The sequence below is a fragment of the Cricetulus griseus genome, chromosome 7 (genome assembly GCF_003668045.3).
Source record: "Cricetulus griseus strain 17A/GY chromosome 7, alternate assembly CriGri-PICRH-1.0, whole genome shotgun sequence".
Classification (NCBI taxonomy): domain Eukaryota; kingdom Metazoa; phylum Chordata; class Mammalia; order Rodentia; family Cricetidae; genus Cricetulus; species Cricetulus griseus.
In genome coordinates, this window is record NC_048600.1 from 44,398,231 (window position 1) to 44,418,737 (window position 20,507).

Below are 20,507 nucleotides of genomic sequence, written 5' to 3' on the forward strand. Positions count from 1 at the left end.
AGTTCCCTCCCAGTCAGCCAGTCCGTTTCCTGTCAGGTATCTCGCTGTCAGGGTCTGAGGATGTCCGTGTCCCAAGTCACTTGGTCCCTTGAGGTCAGGTCCATACTGTCAGGATCCATCCAGTCAGGTGCCTCAACATGTGGAGGTACGTTCTCCCCAGGTCTTCATCCTCTCAGGTCCTAGGTCAAGAATTAATCTCAGAGACAGACAGGCGTTTGCACTTTTTGTTGTTGTCTGTTTTTGAGACAACATGTAGCCCAGGCTGGCCTTGAGCTTGTGATTCGCCTGCCTCTGACTCCTGTGTTTTGGATTACAAGCCACCACCGCTCCAAGTTGTGGAGGAAATGAAGATGCTCTCCCTCTCTCCTCCCCTCCTTGCATTTCTTTTTCTCTTTCTCCTTCCTTTTTATCCCTGAATTGTCTGGCTCCTTCCTTCCTTTCTTTCAAAATTTTCCTTCTTCCCTTCCTTCTTGAGACAGGGTCTCATGGAGCCCAGGATGACTTCAAAATTCACTGTGTATCTCAGGTTGGCCTTGAACTCTTGATTTTCCTACCTCCACTTCCCAAATGCTGAGATTGCCTATATATGCCACCATATCTGCTGGGAGACAGGTTTTAAGGGGGAAAAGAGCCTATCAGGTTCTCAAGGGATAGGGACAGGATATATGCAGAAACCTATGGAATGCATCCTATATGTATGCATGTCATTTGGGTCCTAGAGAAAATACTGTATCAGGATAGAGTATGTATTATGAGTAAAACATACATATGTATGTGTTGTGTGTGTGTGTGTGTGTGTGTGTGTGTGTGTGTGTGTGTATGTGTGTGTGTGTTAAGAGTAAAACAACAAACTACTTTCCCTGACCTAGAAATCCCATGTTCCATTTATTTTTCCTTACTCCTACCTGTACCACCCCCTGGTTATCACTGATCTTTTTTTTTATTATTATATCCAGGATATTACCTTTTCCAGAATGACAGACAGTTGGAATAATCAAAATACATGTTAAAATATTGAACGGGGCTGGAAGGATGGGGCTGCACTTCTGGGAGTTGGAAATAAAGATCACCAGGGCTTAATGGCCATCAGCTATCTCAGCTTCAGTTTCAGTGAGAAACTCTGTTTTAAAGAAATAAGGCTGGCCAAGTGGTGGTGGTGCACGGTTTTAACCCCAGTACTCAGAGGCAGAGGCAAGAGGATCTCTGGATTTGAGGTCAGCCTGGTTTACAGAGTGAATTCCAGGACAGCCAGGGCTACACAGAGAAACCCTGTCTACAAACAAACAAACAAACAAAAAACAGCAACAACAAAAAAAGAAACAAGGCAAAGAGAAATAGAGGCGGACTTCTTCCTCTGGCCTTCCTGTACATACCAGTACACACATGTGCACATATACCACACACAAATAATAATAATAACAATAACAATAATAATATAGAATGCATTTATTGTGTGTGTGGACATGGGGTGCTATTATGGATATGTGGAAGTCAGAGAACAAGTTTTGGGAGCTGATTCTCTCCTTCCATCACGTGACTTCTGGTGCTCAAGCTTAGGTTGCCAGTATTGGTAGCAAAAGCCTTACTCATTGAGACATCATACTGACCCACCACATTTTCATGTTTGAAATTTTTAATTAAAAAATTTAAAACATGCCGAGCGTTGGTGGCACATGCCTTTAATTCCAGCACTCGGGAGGCAGAGGCAGGTGGATCTCTGTGAGTTCGAGGCCAGCCTGGTCTCCAGAGTGAGTGCCAGGATAGGCTCCAAAGCTACACAGAGAAACCCTGTCTCGAAAAAACCAAAAAAAAAAATTTAAAACATATTTTATTTTATGTGCATTGGTGTTTTGCTTGCATGTATGTCTGTGTGAGGGTGTCAGGTGCCCTGGAACTGGAGTTACAGACAGTTGTGAGCTGCCATATAAGTGCTGGGAATTGAACCCTGGTCCTCTGGAAGAGCAGTCAGTGCTCTTAACTGCTGAGCTATCTCCCCCCTCACCCCAAATTTTTAATTTTTCAAAAAAGCAGTGCTAGAAATTTTGAAACTACCTTAGAAGGTTACTAACACTTTATTCTGTCTCCACATTGGGGGGTTTTCTGGTGTGGTGGCCAGGAGACCAACAACTTAAGAATGTTTGGAAAAATGGAAACTTTTCTTGTAGGAAGAGAAACAAGTCCTAGTCATAAAATATTGTTACAAAACTTGTGGTTTATGGTGAGAGGTTGCAAATATACTCTGTATAGAAACAGCCTCATGGAGAAAACTTCCTTATAATGGCCTCACTCAGCATCCATCTTTAGAATAAATTAGAAACCAGCCGGGCATTGGTGGCCCACGCTTTTAGTCCCAGTACTTGGGAGGCACAGGCAGGCGGATCTCTGTGAGACCAGCTTGGTTTACAAGAGCTAGGACAGCCTCCAAAGCCACAGAGAAACCCTGTCTCAAAAAAAAAAAAAAAAGAAAGAAAGAAAGAAAGAAAGAAAGAAAGAAAGAAAGAAAGAAAGAAAGGGATAAATTAGAAACCATAGGAAAGTCTCTGGAAGCTTACTTTGCCTAGATTAGCAAGCTAAAAACCACATTTGTTTCTATAACTTAAATGCTATGAACATAATATTGGGTGTCAACTAGAATGCTTATTTATCAAAAAGTTAACTGTAACAATATTATCCTCAAATTACCAACTGATTTTTTTAGAACTTGATTTAATTCATTCTACAAACACTTATGTGTGTTTGTAGCAACCATGTGTGAGATCTTGAAGTACCTAGTTACTTGTGGTTACAAGAGAGGAAGAGATAAGGTACAGCTCTGATCTTAATGAGGCAGCCTTATAATGGGACAGAGCACAGGAGGGATAGTGGGGAAACCTCTACTTGAGACTAATGTAGAGGAACCTGCCCTGGAAGATTGGAAGGTCTTGACTGGGGAGGAGGAAAGAGGGAGCTGCTTCTGCTGGAACGCACACATCTGGTCGACAGGAGTAAGGGCTGCAAGGACACTGGAGTTGGGTTGGAAGAGAGGTTGAGACAGAAAAGGCCATCAGCTGTGCACACTAGAGGTTATGGTAAGGAGTTTGGTCTTTACTCTCAATACTCTGGAAAGGTTTATAAAGCATAGAAGTGATATGATCTAAGTCCCCGAGATGGCTCAGAGGTTAAGAGCATTGGCTGCTCTTCCAGAGGTCCTGAGTTCAATTCCCAACAACCACATGGTGGCTCACAACCATCCGTTATGAAATCTGGTGCACTCTTCTGGTGTGCAGATATACATGGAAGCAGAATGTTGTATACATATTAAATAAATAAATAAAATCTTTTAAAAAAAGATAAATGTTGGACATAGTGTCACATACCTGCAATTCCAGCATTCTAGAGACTAAGGGAGTGGATAAGAAATTTGAGGTTGTTGGGGTTGGGTAGATGAGGGCAGTAAGATGACTCAGTGGATAAAGATGCCTGCTGTGACGCCTGACAGACTGAGTTCAGTCTCTCAGAGAGCTGACTCCCCCCATCTGTCCTCTGACCTCTACATGCACACCCATCCCCTAATAAAGTAATAAATTAAAAAAATCAAAGTCAGCCTAGGATATATGGCCAGAACTTGGTGTGTGTGTGTGTATGTGTGTGTGTTGGGGGTGGGCATTGATATATCCAAGACTGGTCTTGCACTCCTGGTTCTCCTGCTTCTACTTCCCAAGTATTGAGATCAAATGTGCACACCATTATGATCATCTGTAAAAGAAAATAAATGTTAGCAATGAGGAAGTTCAAGGCAGTGGATTTTCTGGTGGGAAATTCTCGGGTAATTCCAGGGCATCAGTATGACACCTAGTGCCCTGGTGAACAGTCATGACCCTGAAAAGAACAAGAAGCCCAGATGGGCATAAACAGATATATACTTGCATGTACACACAAACATATTTGGGCTCACCAGCATCATAAATTCTTCCTCATTTCCACTCTACCCCTCTGCTCACAGTTCATTTATTTAAGGCCCAGATCGGAATCCAACTGACTAAAGTTCTCAAAATTTGACTCTAGCCTCAAAATTAGAAAGTTATTGAACTTAAGAGCTGACTTATATCTTCAGCTGGACACCACCTCAGAACAAGCAGCTTGCTGTGGTTCATTTTCATTAGGGTAACAATCATCTTCTTTGAAATCAGAGTAAAAGGGCCAAGCAATACAGCATTCTATGGATGAAAGAAAGAGGGGCACAAAGGGTTTTGGGCAGGTCATTGTTGTGATTTAAGAAAAGCAGCATGGAAGAGAAAGACACCATGTAACACTGTTAAGCAGAGGGTTTTTGTTTTTAGGGAAAGGGATCATAAAAAGGGGCGGGAGGAGACCAGCCTCTGGGGACAGGAGCAGTAGAAGAGAGGAAAGAGGGGCAGAGAGACACAGAGACAGACAGAGAGACAGAGAGAGACAGAGAGAGAGACAGAGAGAGACAGAGAGAGACAGAGAGACAGAGAGAGAGGATGGGAGGTAGGCAGGGCCATTTTAAAAGGGAACATAGTGAATGTGTACAGGTGGTGCTCTTAGTGGCTGCAGCTGAGGACATATCCTGTCAGAACCCCAAGGGCAGGCCAGTACAGATGCCTGAATACTAACAGTGATACCATAAACAAAAGACCAGGAAGGTCCTGAAGAAACTGATGCAGATCAGGTCATCGGTCTCCATTTTAAAGCTGGAGGTGAGCTCAAGAGCTCAGGGAGGGTCATTTGGGAGACCTAGGTAGAAGCTCTGTCAAAAATAGTTGTAGTGTTCTGTCTCTTGTGAGGTATAGCCTCCTAACAGTCACCAGTGGCATGAGCCCACTGTGACCTTAACCTGGAAGAGTCCTACCACCATAACCTCTTTCTTTCCATCCTTACTAAGGGCCTAGATCAGTGGTCCTGAGGCTATGCTCTTAAGGTGTCACTTCTGGCCCTTATTGCTCATCCCTGAGATGCCTGAGTGGGTTCAGGGAGTGCTTCTGGTGACCATCCTCTAGCTCTTGCTCTTAATCTGATTCTTGACTTTAATCATTTATCACACAATGCACACATGAAGGTATCTTATGTGAGGACTGATTGTGCCTTGGCCTGAGGAAATGGCATTGGAGTTGGAGAAGAGGAGCCATTGTAGCCAAGTGTGATGACACATACCTTTAATCTCAGAGGCAGGAGGATCAGTTCAGCACCATGGCCTCATATATAGTGATTTCAAGTCCAACCAGAGCGAGAGCCAGGACAGTCTCCAAAGCCACACAGAGAAACCCTGTGAAAAAACGTACGCATGTGATGCCACCTTAGTCCTCTCCAACTTAGCATCTATCTGCACCTAGAAATGTGTTTTAAATGACTTTTCTCCATGGACAGTGGTGGCACATACCTTTAATCCCAGCACTGGGGAGGCAGAGGCAGGAGGATCTCTGTGAGTTCAAGGCCAGCCTGGTGTACAGAGTGAGTTCCAGGACAGCTAGGAATGTTACACAGAGAAACCCTGTCTCAAAACAAAAATATATGGCTTTCCTCAAAAGTGTAAATAAATGTCAGAATTGAGGTGTTTAGGGTCTTTCTGTATTTTTTAAATAAAAAATTTTAGGTTTGTTTTATTCTTTTATGTATAGGAGTGTTTTGCTGGATGTATATGTGTGTTCTGTGTGTGCCTGATAACCACTGAAATAATAAGAGGGCATTGAGTCACCTGAAAATGGAGTTATAGACAGTTGTGAGCTACCATGTGGGTGCTGGGAATCAAATCCAGATCATCTTGCAAGATGAACAAGTGCTCTTAACTGTGAGCCAGCTCTCTAGCTTGAACTTTTCTTTTTAAGGAAGGCCTGATGTTAATAAATATTTAAATCTTCAGATGAGCCATGGTCTCATCATTCATCTGAAATTCTAAGTTTACATGGCAATAAAAAATGCTAAATTTTGCAAAGTTTTGGTGAGTGATAAATTGAAACCTAGCTAGATGTCTTAATTACTGTTCTATTGCTGTGAAGAGACATCATGACCCAAGGAAACTTCTAAAAGAAAGTATTTAAATGGGGGCCTTGCTCACAGGGTTAGTCTATTTCCATCATGGTAGGAATCATGGCAGCAGGCTGGCAGGGTGGCACTGGAGCAATAGCTGAGAGCTTACATCTGACCCACAAGTTGGAGGAGAGAAAGAAAGAGATTGATGAGACAGAAAGAGACTGAAATGGGGCCTAGTGTGAGCTTTGAACCCTCAAAGCCCACTACTAGTAACACACATCCTGTAACAAGGCCACACCTCCTAATCCTTCCTAAATAGTCCACCAATTGTGAACCAAGCTTTCAAATATGTGAGCCTATGAAAGCCATTCTTACTCAAGCCACTACACTAGAACACTTACAAAAATACACTTCACTTAAAATATATACATGTATTTTTTATGTGTATGGGTGTTTTGCCTGCTTGTATGCCTGTGCATTGGTTGTGTGCTTGGTGCTTGTGGAAGTCAGAAAAGGGCATTGGATCCTCTGCAACTGGAATTCTAGATGGTTGTAAGTTGCTATGTGTGTTTGTCATGTTGCCCTGAAAGAGCAACAAGTGCTCTTAACTGCATCCAGCTACTTTGGAGTCATGAGGCTCCCTCATGCTCAAAAAACTTTGGACAAGGTCTTTGGTATGTCTGTCAGGCTGTTCTTGAGCTTTAGGGAGCCTCCTATCTCAGACTCCAAAGTAGCTGGAACTATAGGAATATGCCAGTTTGCCTAGCTTTAGCTATGTCATTCAAAATTCTAAAAGGACCTTTTGAACTTGAACAGGATTGTCTTATTATTTTTGAGATGAGTTCTCACTATGTAGACTTGGCTGTCCTACAGCTCAATATGTAGACCAGGATAGTCTTAAAATCATAAAGATCCACTTGCGTATGTCTCCCCAGTGATGGTATTAAAGGTATGTGCCACCACAACCAGCCTTATTATTATTTTTTGAGACAGAATCTCATATCACTCAGGCTGGCCTTGAAGTTGCTATGTATCAGATAGAGGATGTGCCTGAGCTCCTAATCATCCTGCTTCTACTTTACAAGTGTGTGCCACCATTCTAGCTTTCTTTTGTTGTTTTTAAGATTTATTTTTATTTTATGTATATGATTGTTTTGCCTACTTGTGTGTCTGTGCATCACCTGTGTGCAGGGCCTGTAGAGGCCAGAAGAGGGCACTTGGCCCTCTGGAACTGAAATTATAGATGGTTGTTAGTGGACATGTGGGTGATGGAACCAAACCAATTGGAAGAGCAGCCAGTGCTCCTAACTACTAAGCCATCTCTCTAGTCCAACCCCCTCTTTAATTTTTTATTTCTTCTTGTTTTATATTCATGAGTGTTTTGCTGTGTGTGTGTGTGTGTGTGTGTGTGTGTGTGTGTGTGTGTGTGTGTGTGTGTAAGCTGTGTGTAAGCTGTGTGTATGTGAGTGGGGTGCATATGTGAAGGTCAAATTTTGGGAGTGAGTTCTTTCCTACCTTGTTGAGGTAGGATCTCTCTTGTTCTGCTTAGCTAAGTACTCAAGGGCAGTCTGGAAGCTTCTACGTAGTTTTCCTGTCTCAGGTTCCCATCTTGCCATAAAATTGTTGGGACTGCAGATGTGAACTTTGTGCAGGGCTTTATCCAATCTTTCTTACCAGTTCTTGGACCTGTTTTCTACAGGTGAAATCTGAATTAGTTACATTTCACCATCATAAAAATTTGCCGAGGGGATAATATCTAGTGCTTCCTCAGCTAATTTTAAGTTTTAGTTTTTTGTTTTTCAAGATAGGGTTTCTATGTATAGCCCTGGCTGTTCTGGAACCCACTCTGTAGATCAACTGGCCTCAAACTCTCAGAGATGTACCTGCCTCTGCTTCCTGAGTGCACCACCATCCCCTTTTTTTTTTTTTTAATTTTATTTTATTTTATTAGTTCTAGATAGGGAACAAGCTTATTTCAAGTCCCTTCTCCCTCTCCCTCCCCTCACCCCCAAACTTTCTCCCCCACCCCCAGCCCATCCCCCCAACCCCATCCACCCACTACTCCCCAGGCAGGGTAGGGCCCTCAACGGGAGCTCAGCAAAGTCCACCAAGTCTTCCTATGCTGATCCTGGGCCCTTCCCCATGTGTCCAGGGCCAGAGTGTAACCCTTCATATGGGATGGGCTCTCAAAGTCCCTTTTTGCACCAGGGAAAAATACTAATCCACTACCAGAGGCTCCCTGGAGTGCAGAGGCCTCCTTATTGACATCTATGTTCTGGGGTCTGGATCAGTCTTGTACAGGCCTCCTGGACAGCATCTGGGGTCGATGTGCTCTCCCTTGTTCAGGCCAACAGTTCCTGTGGGTTTCTCCATCCTAGTACAGACCCCTTCGTTCTTCATTCCTCCCTCTCTTCAACTAAATTCCCGATTTCGGCTCATTGTATATCTGTGGATGTCTGTCTCTGTTTCCATCAGCCACTGGGTGAGGGCTCTAGGATGGCATAAAGAGAAGTCATCAATCTCATTTTAGGGGGAGGGTTTTTAGGTTATCCTCTCCACCATTGCCTGGATTGTCAGATCGTGTCATCCTTGTAGGTCTCTGGAGATCTCCCTGGTTCCTGATCCCTTCTCGGGCCTACAGTGGCTCCCTCTGATATCGTTTCTCTCATCTTGCTCTCTTTCCTCTATTCTTCCCCCAACTCAATGTTTCTGCCCCTCCATTTCCTCTCCTCTTCTCCTCTTCTCTTGCTCTTATTGTAGCAGCTCCTTCCCCCCCCACCCTCATGCCCCCAATTAGTTCGGGAGTTCATGCCATTTCCATTCCTGGGGACCATTTAACCCTTAGAGTCCTTCATGTTTCCTAGTTTCTTTGGTGAAGAGCATTATATACTGGTAGTCTTTTGTTCTATGTCTAAAATTCATATATCAGTGAGTACATACCTTGCTTGTCTTTTTGTGACTGGGTTACCTCACTCAGGATGGTTTCCTCTAGTTCCATCCATTTGCCTGCGAATTTCAAGATTCCATTGCTTTTTTCTGCTGAGTAGTACTCCATTGTATAAATGTACCACATTTTCTCAATCCATTCTTCAATAGAGGGGCATCTAGGTTGTTTCCAGGTTCTGGCTATTACAAACAATGCTGCTATGAACATGGTTGAACATATGTCCTTGTTGTAAGTACATGCCCTATTTGGGTATATACCCAAGAGAGGAATGGCTGGATCTTGAGGTACACTGATTCCCATTTTTCTGAGCAACCGCCATACTGATTTCCAGAGTGGTCTTACAAGATCGCACTCCCACCAGCAATGGAGGAGTGTTCCTTTTTCTCCACATCCTCTCCAGCATAGATTGTCATTGGTGTTTTTTATTTTAGCCATTCTGACAGGCGTGAGATGGTATCTCAGAGTTGTTTTGAGTTGCATTTCTCTGATGGCCAATCCACCATCCCCTTTTTAATGATTTGTTTTTAATGTTTAATTTATACATTCAAATTATATTTCCTAAAACAGATTTAAAGCATGGCAAACTCCTTTGCATTGAAGAACTTTACTCCACTTTCAGATCTGCACCCAAATATGGCTAGTCTGGTAAGTTTCCACAAAAAATATTATACTTCCACAAAAAATATATACAAAATATATATATATAATATTCAAGTATTTGCTCATGAAATTTTATGTGGCAGCATTACATTATATCACCATTACTGATTCACTGGAGGCATGTTTGTATAATTGACCAGTACATAGATTCTCATTGAGTTAGTTAATTGTTAGAACTTATATACTCCTAAGCTTTGTATTTATGTCTATTAAATGCAAATTAATTTTCTTTTATCTATAGAGTAGTATATATAGGATTATAGATATGACTACCAATTGTTCAAAATGATGGCTGGGCAAATGTGCTTATGTTAAGCTTGAGTACTTGAGTTTGATCCCCAGAACACAACAAGAGGGTAGGAGAGAACTGACTCCTACAGGTTGTCCTCTGACTTTCATGTGTTCACCATGCATGTGTGCACATATACACACTATGAAAATAAATAATAAAGTCTTTTGTATTATTTTAATAACTAATAAAGTAACAAAATTAATAAATGTTCAAACTTACCACTATAAAATTAAAGTATTTTTGTTTACTAAATTCTCTAAGAAAATTATCAAATTTTATATTTTAAGTACTTACAAACATGCTGGTTTGACTTTCTTTGAGATAGGATTTCACCAGGTATCCCTATCTAGCCTGGAACTTAGTATGTACACCACACTAGCCTTATAGAGATCTGCCTGCCTCTGCTTCCAGAATGCTGGAACTAAAGACATGCACCTCCACATCCAGCTGTTTTTTATGATTTTTGGCGTGGAATTTTGGAGTAAAGATTCCTTGAATACCGAGGCTTATTTAAATAAAATCTGGGTTGATAAAAGGAAGCACTTGTTATAAAATAGTTACAAGATTACCATATTCTCTGTCCCTGAGCAGGCGCGCGCGCGCGCGCGCGCGCGCGTGCGTGCGTGCGTGCGTGCGTGTGTGTGTGTGTGTGTGTGTGTGTGTGTGTGTGTGTGTAGACCACTAGGCTAGCTTTAAAAAAAAACTTTGCATTGTCCTTCCTGCCTCAGCCTCTGTGAATTGTGAATGCTAGTGTAAGACTCCCCGAAAGGTCAGGCTTCCAGGATCTTAGCCCAGGACTCAGCCACCCCAATCACCATGCAGAGTCGAAAGCTTGATGCAAACTGCATGAGGCTTTATTGTTGTTTAACGAGCTAACCCCATGTTAGCTCCGGTCTTTCATCCATCCACCATGGCGGATGGCTACAAAAGACAGTTCGAAGCGGCTGCATAGAGATCTTATAGGGCAGCATAAGGGGAGTGTCTAGGGGAACGCACAGGCTCAGGATTTCTGTGCCTCCAGGTTTGGAGGGTTTGCCCAAACCCTCCAAACCCTCCAGTTGATTAGTCAACTGGTTGTTATGGCCCATAGGCCCTCCCAGGGTGGTTGCTATGCTCTTCGTGTCATTGCTGTTCACTTGTCCATAAGCACACCCAGAGCCATAAAGCATAGCACCACCAGCTAACTTCTGATTGGTTCCTTGCCACGAGGCAGGCACCTAACCTCCTAGTGACCAAGGCAAGGTCAGACAAGCAAGTGTCCGGCTGTTATGGCTGCCGAAAGGGGCAGGCATCTGACCTTAGTGACTAAGACAAGGTCAGACAAATACATGTTGGGCTGTTATGGCTGCCGAAATGGGGAGCTGGTCCCTTCACCTTCACTAGGATTACAGATGTGAACCACCAGGTCTGACTTCCAAGCAGTATGATGTTTACTTGGCTTTTGCAAATCAGATTTCTTTCTTTCCTTCTTTCTTTCTTTCTTTCTTTCTTTCTTTCTTTCTTTCTTTCTTTTTTTTTAGGGGTGGGTCTGGAGTTTCTTTGTGTTCAGCAAATCAGATTTCTTAAAATTAAACTTATTTGTAACAATACATTGCCATGCAAAGTTTATTGATGTAAAAAAAACTTATTGTTACAGTTTTCCTTGAAACAAACTATTTGCTAATTACCTTTTTAGTTAGAAAGTTATAAACATTTTTACTTATTTTTATGCGTATGGGTATTTTGCTGAATGTATGTCTGTGAGCCACATGGTGCCCAAAGATGCCAGAAGAGGACATTGAATATTTTAGAACTGGAGTTACATACAGATGATCGTAAAACATCATGTGAGTGTTAGGAATTGAACCTATGTCCTCTGGAAATGCAGCCAATGATCTTACACACTGAGCCAACTCAGCAGCCCCAATTAGAAATTTTTATTCAAGTTTTCTATGTTTCTCCAACAAAATTCAGTAAGATATGCATGTATATGGAATTTAAGAAAAAATATCGATGTGTGTAAATGTGATAAGATGACCAACAGTTCAACTGGAATGTAATAATCTTGAAGTTTGAGTGTATTTGACTTATTTTTATTTTGTGTGTATGGGTGTTTTTGCCTGAATATATGTCTGTGTACCGAATGCATGCAGTGCCTATGATGCTCAGGAGCTGGAGTTTCTGACAGTTGTTAGCTTCCATATGGGTGCTGGGAACAGAACTCATGTATGTCTTCTTTAAGAACAGCATGTGCTCTTCATGGCTGACTACCTCTCTAGGACTCTGACTTTATTTTAGATGTCACAAATTATTGCAAAGTTGAAAACAGTTGCTAGGATTCTTCATTAAAATTTAATTTTTTAGGGGGTGTTTTTCGAGATAGGGCTTCCTCTGTGTAGTTCTGGCTGTCCTGGAACTCACTCTGTAGACAGGCTAGCCTAGAACTGACAGAGATCTGCCTGCCTCTGCCTCCCCAGTACTGGGATTAAAGATGAGTGCCACCACCACCTGGCTAAAGTCTAATTTTTTTCCTTTCAGAAAGATACTTTTATTTCTTGTTTGTTTTTCTAGGATACTTTTATTTTTTTTTTAATTTATATTATGTATACAACATTCTGCTTCCATGTATATCTGCACACCAGAAGAGGGCACCAGATCTCATTACAGATGGTTGTGAGTCACCATGTGGTTGCTGGGAATTGAACTCAGAACCTCTGGAAGAGCAGTTGGTGCTCTTAACCTCTGAGCCATCTCTCCAGCCCCTACTTTTATTTCTAAAAGCATATTTTAATATTTAATTTTCTTTGGCATTCACTGAAGAGAACATTAAAACTTTTGTTGTTGTTAGTTTTGTTTTTCAGACAGCATTTCTTTGTGTAGTCTTGGCTGTCCTGGAACATTAAAACTTTTGAGGAGATAGTAGTATCCCCAAGATTTAAGGTCTAGAACTTTAAGATTTAAGTTTGTTAGTGGCAATATATAAGTTTGTTACAGTCTATATTATTGTCCAACATATTTGGAACCAGAAGCTAAGCAGCCAGGCAGTGGTGGTGCACGCTTAATCTACAGAGCACATTCCAGGACAACCAGGGCTACACAGAAAACCCTGCCTTGAAAAGAAAAACCAGAAGAAGAAGAAGAAGAAGAAGAAGAAGAAGAAGAAGAAGAAGAAGAAGAAGAAGAAGAAGAAGCGGGCGTTGGTGGCACACACCTTTAATCCCACCACTCGAGAGGCAGAGGCCAGCCTGGTCTCCAGAGCGATGGCCAGGATAGTCTCCAAAGCTACACAGAGAAACCCTGTCTCGAAAAACCAAAAAAACAACAACAACAAAAACAACAACAACAAAAAAAAAACAAAACAAAAAAACCAAAAAAAAAACCCAAAAAACAGCTAAGCAGTTTTATGTTAGAAAGCCCTATACAAAGGAAAGCTTTGAAGACTATGGCAAATTAAATTGCATTATATATGCATTTTGGATGAATTCAGAAAGGATTGATAGCTCCCTCTAGTGATTGAAAATAAAGTAGAAACATATTAACTAAATGATTATATTTGTAATAGCAGTTAACTGTCTCATTTATTTTGTACTATTCCTTGGATAACTGAATATTTATGAAGATTGTTAGATGTTTGTCTGGAATAAATGCATTTAAATATTTCCTAGTCAAAAATGTTTGCTAGAGCTAGTAAAATATAACAAGTCCATGAAATTAAATTTACCATCTACATCTGTGTTTAATATTGTTCTTCTATACTCTTTTGTTTTTCAGAAAATAATCGGTATAGTTATTGGGAAAACAGATGTCAAAGGCTTTCCAGACAGAAAAAGCTGAGTTCTATTTAACTCTTTCTTAGTTTTTTCATTAAGTGTGGCTTATGACTGTAACAAAGTACATATAACTGCTTACATTTTCTAGTGTGTTTAATGCCTTAGGGGCGATGGCCAGACCTTCTACATATATGATCATGCTCAATTCAAGGCTGTATATATGAAGACATAATATTTTCAATGATTTAATGTGCTATTCTCCAACTGTATTTTGAAGGTTTTAGGGGAACAGTTAAATTTATAAGTTCATTAATTTGAGGTTTCATATTACCAGATACAATAGTGTCTAAGAGTGTGAATTTGGAACTAGATTTAGTGGCCTTAGTCACTAAGTGATCTAAGATTTTTGCTACATTCACCCAGGAAGAAGGAATCCAGCAGATACAAGAGTTAAATGATTCCTTTTTTTTTTTTTTTTTGAGACAGGGTCTAATATATGTAGCTCTGGCTGTCCTGGAACTCACTCTATAGACCAGGCTGGCCTCTAACTCAGAGATCCACCTGCCTATGCCTTCCAAGGGCTGGGATTAAAGGAGTGCACCACTATGCAGGGCCAATTCAGATGCTTCTAGTGAGAATGGGTACAATGAACCTATGGGTCATCTCCACATTGGGTAGAGCATGCCAGAAAGGACAAGGCTGAGAGAACAATGGTCACAGGGAATAACAACAAAAGGAACAACAACAAAAATTGGTTTTGATGGCAAATGTCTGTAATCCCAGCACTTGGAAAGCAGGGGCAAATAGTAGGTTTTATTTTGTTTTTGAATTTTTATTTGTTTTATATGTTTGCATATTTTGTCTTCATGTCCTGGTGCCTGCAGAGGCCAAAAGAGGGTGTTTGGGACTGATGTTACAGTGACAGATGGTTGTGAGTCATCATGTGGGTTCTGGGAATTGAACTCAGGCTATCGGATACCCTGGAGACTGAATTACAGGTGATTGTGAGCTTCTTGATGTGGGTGTTGAGAACTGAGCCTTTAACTGCTGAGCCATCTCTCTAATCCCTTTTATTACTTTTAAATTACCCAAAGCAACAGAGAAAAATCCTATTCTTATGGGGGAAAAATGTACTTTCTGACCTCTAGTGGTGCTTTAGTTGCACACAAACTGTTTGAAACAACTATTCAGGTATGAATTATGACTTTGGTTAAAGCTTTCCCTAATCTCGCTGGGCTTCACCTATGAAATAATGCCCACTTAGGTTTTTGTGAATGTAAGCTACAACCTGGACTGTTCAGGTCTGCATGTCACTTTCTTTTGAATACACAGGTATGGGGAGAAAAAAGGGCCATAGTGAGATCTAGCTATCATGGCTGCTTATTACATTGTTCTTGGAAATGCATGAAAGCACAGCGAAGCATAGAATGTACACTAGGGGATGATTATGTAATCAAAAGATCACCAAAATTCCAAGACCAGCCTGCTCACAAACAAAACCAAAACTAAATAAAACAGGGAGTATACATAGGAAATAACATTTTCTACCATGTGTTTAAAAATTTTATCATCATCATCATTTTGTTAAGTAATCATTTGTTCAAAGTCATATTCACCTGAAATATAAAAGCATTGGTTTTTCTTCAGATATTGGATCAGAAAGATATACTTTTAGTTTCACCCTTCGTGATTCACCAAATCATTTTGTGAATGTATCCTCTTGGGGCAGTGAAGATTATATCAGGCCACTGTCTGAGAACTTTAAGGTTGGTGAGTGTGGTAAGTAGGCACTATTTTTTTGTTTGTTTGGTTTTTAAGAGAAAGTTTTTCTATGCATGGTGGTACATATCTTAAATCCTGGCACTTGGAAGACAGAGGCAGATGGCTCTCTATGAGTTTGGGGCCAGCCTAATCTACATAGCAAGGTTTAAGGTAGCAACTGCTAGGCAAGAGACCCAGTCTCAAAAGACCAGCAGGGGTAAGATGAAAGAGGGGAGGAGAGAGTAAGAGGGAGGGAAGAGAAAGACAGAGAATGAACCTCCTTAGGTAACTTTCATTGAACAAGTGGTGAGTGGCAAGTCTCTTGATTCATCCTCCCAAGTGCTGAGATCACAAGGCCTATGCTACCATGCCCAGCAAGAACTTTAAAAAATGTTCTACTTACAGGATTATTCTTGTGGTAAGTTTGTGGCTGAGTGGAGTCACAGAAAAGTAAAATACAGTTATTCTGATCCTTCTTAGAAAAAGCCAATGTTAGCAAGGCATGCTTTCTCAATGTTTCCTGGTACGTAAGTGATACTTTTACTAGATATTTTGCCATCTTTTGTTTATTTCATGTTCCAACTTGCCTCATCCTCACCATTATTGTTATAACCACATATCTTTCTATAGATGTATTCTGGGGCCAATAGTTATATATACTGTGGCTCTGAGAATAAGATCTTGATGGATCTCACCCATGAAAAAACACCCCATTAGTTTTTTGTGAATGTTAAGGAAGGGGGGCTAGTATAAGTATAAAACTCACCACTTGATAGATGACAGTTCCAGCCTAGACAAGAGATAAGAAAGCATGTGTTCCAGTTCTCCTTTTTGACAGAAAAAGAGTAGGGGAGAATGATACAGTGCCAAACACACATTACATATGTCAATTAAGTAGTGCTCAACTCTAATGTACTTAACCATTAGACCATGTATGTTCTAAGGATATAGATAGTCTCTCCTGAGTTAAATAATATGGAGGTGAGGATAGAAATCTTTGAAAATTTCATAGGCGTAGTAGAGTTATAAATATTCCTTGAATGAATTCCGGAACACCCCTGTGTAGAGAGAAATTTCCATATTAAAATGTTATGGGTTGATGGTTGTGATGATAAATAAAATAAATGATTGTTTGTGGTTAGATGTGGAGTAAAGTTCAAGTAAATATTTGTTTTATTGAAGGGAATGTTGTAACAAAATCAAATGTTGGATGCAAGAAAATCAATAAAGTAATTAATAGTGTGGGCCATCTGTTGGGACTTAAAACACAAAGTCCTGGAAATGTTATTTTGGGCCAAATTGATGACATTCCAGAAGTCCCTTTCTCACAGTGACACAAGAAGATTCCTGTGGAGGAGGGAACCTGGTGGTGTGAGGGTTATTGTTGTGCACACTTAGCTCTGATTAATCTTCTGATGATTTTGTGATGTTACCATACTTTGCCCTCTGTCTTAGTGATCATTGAAAATCCCCTGATCCAAAGAAAGGAGACAGAAAGAGAAGAAAAGTTCAGCCCTGCAACTCCTAGGTAATATCTGTCCAGCCCAGAGAACAACAATCTTTGTGTTAGAATGATAATATTAATAATTTTTTAGAAAAGCAGAAAACTTAGAAGTTTCTCTACAATTTGAAAAATGAGTTGAATTCTCTCTCAGAATATTTATCTTTAAGATAAATGACATAATTTATAATTTTTTATAATCATGAAGCTAATTTTATCTTGATATTTGTGGAGGATCAAAATCCCAAGGCTACAAAAATCCACCAGTGCTCAAAATCCCTTGCATACAGCTTAAACATATCCTATTCTATATCTGAAATAATCTCTACCTATTAACACCTAATGTCCTATAAGTGCTATGTGTGTAGTTATAATGTATTTTTATTTGTATTAGTTATAGTGTTATATTTTTCTGAAATGTTTGATACATGATTGTGTGGGTCTATGAATGCAGAATTTTCAGATATAGAGTATCATGCTTAGATTTGTAAAAACAAGACTCCAGTTTCAATAAAACTAAACAGGGGGGCTGGAGAGATGGGACAGCAGTTAAGAGCACTTGCTGCCCTTGCAGAGGACCTGCATCCACATTAGGCAACTGTACTTCTAGATTCGGGGAGCTGATGCCCCCTTCTGGCCTCTGTGGATGTCACAAACACATAATATACTCCCACAGACAAAAGCACATACACACAAATATATTTTTAAAAATCTCTAAACAAGATATGATAAATACTGGAATATATATATATATATATATATATCATATCAGGCTCTCGTTCTACTCACAAGCCTTTTATCTTAGGCCAGGTTCCCTGGAAGGAGAACTTGGGAGCAAGATTGTTTACAAGTAGCCTATTGAGGGAGGGCTCTCAGGAGAACCCTGCAAGGATGGGGTTGGGGAGGAGCTGCAACTGGAACTCAGGAAAAAGCTCATGAGTGTTCCTGTCCCCTTGGAGCAGGACCCTATAGGGAGGGTCAGATATTTTATACCCTGAATTATCCATTGTCTACAGTCCATCCCTCATCAACCCTCCTAAATTGGGGTAGGGGGTTGGAGAGGTAGCCTCATTTCCAAGGTGTTTTATAGAGTTCCAAGAGTTAACTCTTTATAAATGGTTGTAGCTGAGTATGGCAGGCTGTGGCATGAACACCTACTCTTCTGACCTCCACTCATGCTTGTCTCCTGTAATCACTAAGAATTTTCCTTTTCATGAACACCTGGACTCACTGCACTTAGATCAGTTCAGCTTTCTTGTTCCTCTGCATAGAGCATTCTCCTGTCTACATGAATATTTGCTTCATCAGTTATCAGTGTCTCAATTGGAATGTTACATCATTTAACCCTCTCATCCATAGAAGCCCTTTCAGTAACTCACCAAGACTTTCTTCGCATTCTCAGCATTGTAATCAGATCACATTCTGAGATGGTTTGATTAATTGTTCTTTTTTAATAATTTTTATTTATTTTCATTTTATTTGCATGTGTGTCTGTGTGAGGGTGTCAGACTTGTAGTTACAGACAGTTGTTAGCTGCCATGTGGGTGCTGGGAATTGAACCCAGGTCATCTGGAAGACCAGTCAGTGCTCTTAACCACTGAGCCACCACTCCAGCCCCTGATGAATTGTTCTTATGATCCCTGCTCACATATATGATTTTCATGAGAGTAAGTGTATTTTGTATACTATTCTCCCCATGCCTAGATTAAAGAAGGGCACATAATTGATTCTTAATAAATAGGTATGGGAGGTGGGAGGGACCCAACAAATTCAAAACCTCCTGGCATTTTACAGAATATCCAGAATAATTAACTTTTAGGTTGAGCAACAGGAAACTGCTGACATTCAGCAAATTTTCACCTAAAATAGCAGTTTCATAGCTAATAAGTTGGCATAGGTGGAACACAGAGTGGGTGAGGAAAAGGAGAAGCAGAGTACTTCTTAGATGAAATTCCCATCTCAGGAATGGGTAGAAACAGAAAGTCTTTTATCTGGGAAATGATATCCTATTCTGTAATTTAGGAAGATCAGCTTCACTGTAATGTGGAGGTGAGTCAAGACAAAGAGCAGTGGTCTGCAGATGTGATACTGTGAATAACTAAGGCAAAGTTGGAAGAAGGGATTGGACTAGAGCTCTGTGGAGGAGGGCTTGTCAAGACTTATAAAAGGGTGGAGTACAGGGAAATGGGAACCTTAACTTCAATAACCTGTGAGAATTCTAAATCTACTTCCCATATAACCCTACAGGAGCAAGCAAAATGGAGTTCTTGACCTAAGGTACTTAAGTAAAGAAATCAGAGTCATAAAAGAAATAATGATGGCTGGCCAGTTAGCTCAATTGGTTAGATCATGGTGTTAACAATGCCAACATTGAGGACTTGATATGGGACTAGAGAGATGGCTCAGTGGTTAATGGCACTGGTTGCTCTTCAGAAGATTTGAGGTTTAGTTCCTAGAACCCAAACTGGGGTTCACAGCAATATAACTCCAGTTCCAGAGGATCTGATTCTCTTTTCTGAATTCTACTGGTACAAGGCACACATGTGGCCCACAGATATACATGCAGGGGAAAATGCACACATAAAATGATTAAATAAAAAAAATGAGACCTCAATCTTTTATAATCTCAAGTTTTAGAGGTTTATTATTATTACTATTATTATTATTGTTGTTATTATTATTGTTGTTGTTGTTGTTGTTGTTGTTTTCGACACAGGGTTTCTCTTTATAACAGCCCTAGTTGTCCTGGAATTTACTCTGTAGGCCAGGCTGGCCTTAAACTCACAGAGATTGGCCTGCTTCTGCCTCCCGAGTGCTGGGATTAAAGGTGTGTGGTACCATTGCCCTGCTTTAGAGTATTTTTTTTAAAGATTTTATTTATTATGTGTACAGTCTTCTGCCTGCATGCCAGCAGAGGGCATCAGATCTCACTTGTGAGCCACTATGTGGTTGCCAGGAATTGAACTCAGGTCCTCTGGAAGAACAGTCAGAGCCATCTCTCCAGCCCGCTTTAGAGTATTTTTATATACTATTTAACAGAAAAGGAACTGCAGCTTGAAGTCTTGGATAAGGTCCTATAACTAGCATAATTAGAACTCATAGAAAAAAATGAATTCTTAATATATGTTCTTAATTTAAAAGAACATTATTTTACTAAAGAAATATTAAAAGATTGATATAAAATGCATTATAGAGAAGTATTTTATAGCATTATTTGATGTTTTTAAGAGTAAAAATATAGGAGCTGGAGAGATGTCTCAGCTCTTACTGAGGCTCCAAGTTCAATTCCCAGCACCCACATGGAAGCTCATACCATCTGTAACTCCAGTCCTAAGGGATCTGACACTCTATTCTAAACTCTACAGGCACTAAATGCACATAGTGCACAGACATAGATTTAGGCAAGATATTCATACACATAAAATAAAAATCTCACAAAAATTTAATAGTAAAAACACAACTTTCTTTATACAGTCTAAATTCCAACAAAAAGAATTGAATGTGATTTTTTTAAAACAGGGTCTGATTTTATAATCAGGCTGGCCTGGAATTCCCTACATATACTTGGTGGCCTTGAACATGTGTTAGTCCTTCTGCAAATTAAACCTGCTTCCCAAATGCTGGAAT

The 20,507-nt window shown here is 40.3% G+C and overlaps 1 protein-coding gene across 1 annotated transcript in view; it reads left to right on the top strand.

Moving 5' to 3' along the window:
* Meiob (meiosis specific with OB-fold) overlaps window positions 1-20,507 on the top strand; it is a 38,968-nt gene that overhangs the window by 326 nt on the left and 18,135 nt on the right. The window contains exons 2-5 of the mRNA XM_027424977.2: window positions 9,485-9,562; window positions 13,620-13,677; window positions 15,266-15,397; window positions 16,835-16,907. Coding sequence (XP_027280778.1) covers window positions 9,494-9,562; window positions 13,620-13,677; window positions 15,266-15,397; window positions 16,835-16,907 — 332 coding nt within the window. The 5' untranslated portion in view covers window positions 9,485-9,493. The remainder of the gene's footprint in view (window positions 1-9,484; window positions 9,563-13,619; window positions 13,678-15,265; window positions 15,398-16,834; window positions 16,908-20,507) is intronic.